We start from the raw sequence: 1,908 nt of genomic DNA on the forward strand, positions 1-1,908 counted from the left end.
ACTAAACTTATAGGTTAACTTCTAGATTTTTGTATGCGAAAAAAATGGACAACCTAAATTACTCTTTGACAATTTCGTACAATTGAAATATTGAATCTGGTAGCCGTCGGCATAGGGTATATAATTCCACAATTCAAAGGGAGCTTGCCAATTGTACACCTGAGCATCATTATTTAACAACTCAGGATTCAATCATGCAACTGGTTCTCCGCCACTAAATCTCCCATTACAATTCTTGTTCTTCTTGCAAAAAAGCTGACAAGATCGCAAAGCGAGGATCGGGATTCATCATGTACAGCGACTCAATGCCAAGGATGAGGTCCCTGGGCTTGTACCCTGTCAGCTCCGTGAATTCCCTGTTCCACTTTCGAACCTGGCTCGCCATTGGGTTCAAGATCAGCCTGGCGAGAAAGACCGCCGACGCCGCCACGGCCGATGGCATGAGCCGCAGGCATGTGTAGTCGACCAGCGATTGTTCGGCGAGCAGATGCGCCAACTTCTGAACCTCCAGGTCGCTCTCTCCATTACTGTACCTGGTGAAGTGGTCCACAAAAGTGTAAGCCGTTGGCCCGCTGAGCTCGTACCTGAGCGCCGCCAACATCTTGCACTCCATGTCGATCACCTCCCTGCTGTTGGCGAACCCACAGTCGTCGGCAATTTTCGCGGCGTTCACCTTGAATATGGTGTCCCGCTCCTCATATTTGGCGGCGGTGAAGGCGGCCGTGGCGCCCAGTAGACGGAGCTCATACTCCATGTGAGCCGCAGGCAAGGTTTTTTCCGACAGGACGCGGTCGACGTAGGAGACGGCACGGTGAAGCGTGCCGGGGGCCAGGCCGTAGTACTGAGTAAACTCCTCCATCCAGATAACAAGGTTGGCGCGCATCGACGGGCTCATCCGATCCCCCTGCACCGTCTTCAGGTAGTGCGGCAACGGCGGCTCCTCGACGTTCATCTCCTGCTTGCGGAGGTTGAAGTCGAAGTCGGCGTCGTAGTCGGAGAGCAGCGGACGCGTGGCCGAGTTGTTGGATTCAGTGGTATCAGAGACCGGGACGGCGCTCTCCAGGAGCAGGGATGGTACGGGCTCCTCCAAGGCCGCCTCGGAGTAGTGGTCGGCGGCTCGAAGCGCCGGAAGAGCATTGATGGCGCGGAGGTAGTCGTCGATGTCCGTCGTGTCGGCGCTGCTGGCTGATAAGGCGACGGGGATAGGAGGGCCAGAAAGAAGCTCGGAGGTGAAGGGATCCATGAGATCCATTGCCGGGAAGGAGAATGGAGACACACGATGGTGGATGCAAGAATGCAGGGTGCGTGGCGTCGACCTGGCTATTTACCGAGGAACGCGACGTTGCGCCCGATTGGCTGCATGACAACTGGAAACCGCGTGCGTCGCTCACTGGGTCCAGTAATCCGACTTTACCTATGCGTTTCTTTCCTTTTTCTTTTTTCTTTCTTTATTATTTATTTCGTCGTTGTTTCTTTCCTTCTTAACAAGATCGTGTAGCCGCACAACAACGGGCGATCTCGGCGCCTCGCCATGATGACCTGGTTGAAATTAAGAGGACATATCTTGTTCGTTCTTGGCGTCTGGTGGTTATTTTGCCGTGCACAGCGCATCGCTACGTAGTATATTACGAAACGTTTTTCCATCATTGCAATGAGACTACTCTCAAAAGAGGACCCGTAATGCAATGACATCGGCTATATCTCTACAACATCTCAACATGATATTATATTAAATTGGAGTACAAAGCATGCACCGTGCGACATTCAACAGAAGAAAACACTTCAAAAAAGTCAGAGCATATCTAGCAGATTCCTTCAAATTAAACACCTCAAACTGCACCTTACACTTTCACTTCTTATATTTGCTCAGCAAAAAAATTAGTTCCTGTACCTAAAAAAAATGGTTCC

General features: G+C 51.2%; 1 protein-coding gene across 1 annotated transcript; it reads right to left on the reverse strand.

The window, feature by feature from the left end:
* Nucleotides 1-226: 226 nt before the first annotated feature.
* On the reverse strand, nucleotides 227-1,252 carry LOC123142591 (putative cyclin-F2-1). Its single transcript, XM_044561439.1, has one exon. The coding sequence runs from the start codon at nucleotides 1,250-1,252 to the stop codon at nucleotides 227-229; it is 1,026 nt and encodes a 341-aa protein (XP_044417374.1).
* Between the last annotated feature and the right edge of the window lie 656 nt (nucleotides 1,253-1,908).

Source organism: Triticum aestivum, chromosome 6D (assembly GCF_018294505.1).
Source record: "Triticum aestivum cultivar Chinese Spring chromosome 6D, IWGSC CS RefSeq v2.1, whole genome shotgun sequence".
NCBI lineage: Eukaryota > Viridiplantae > Streptophyta > Magnoliopsida > Poales > Poaceae > Triticum > Triticum aestivum.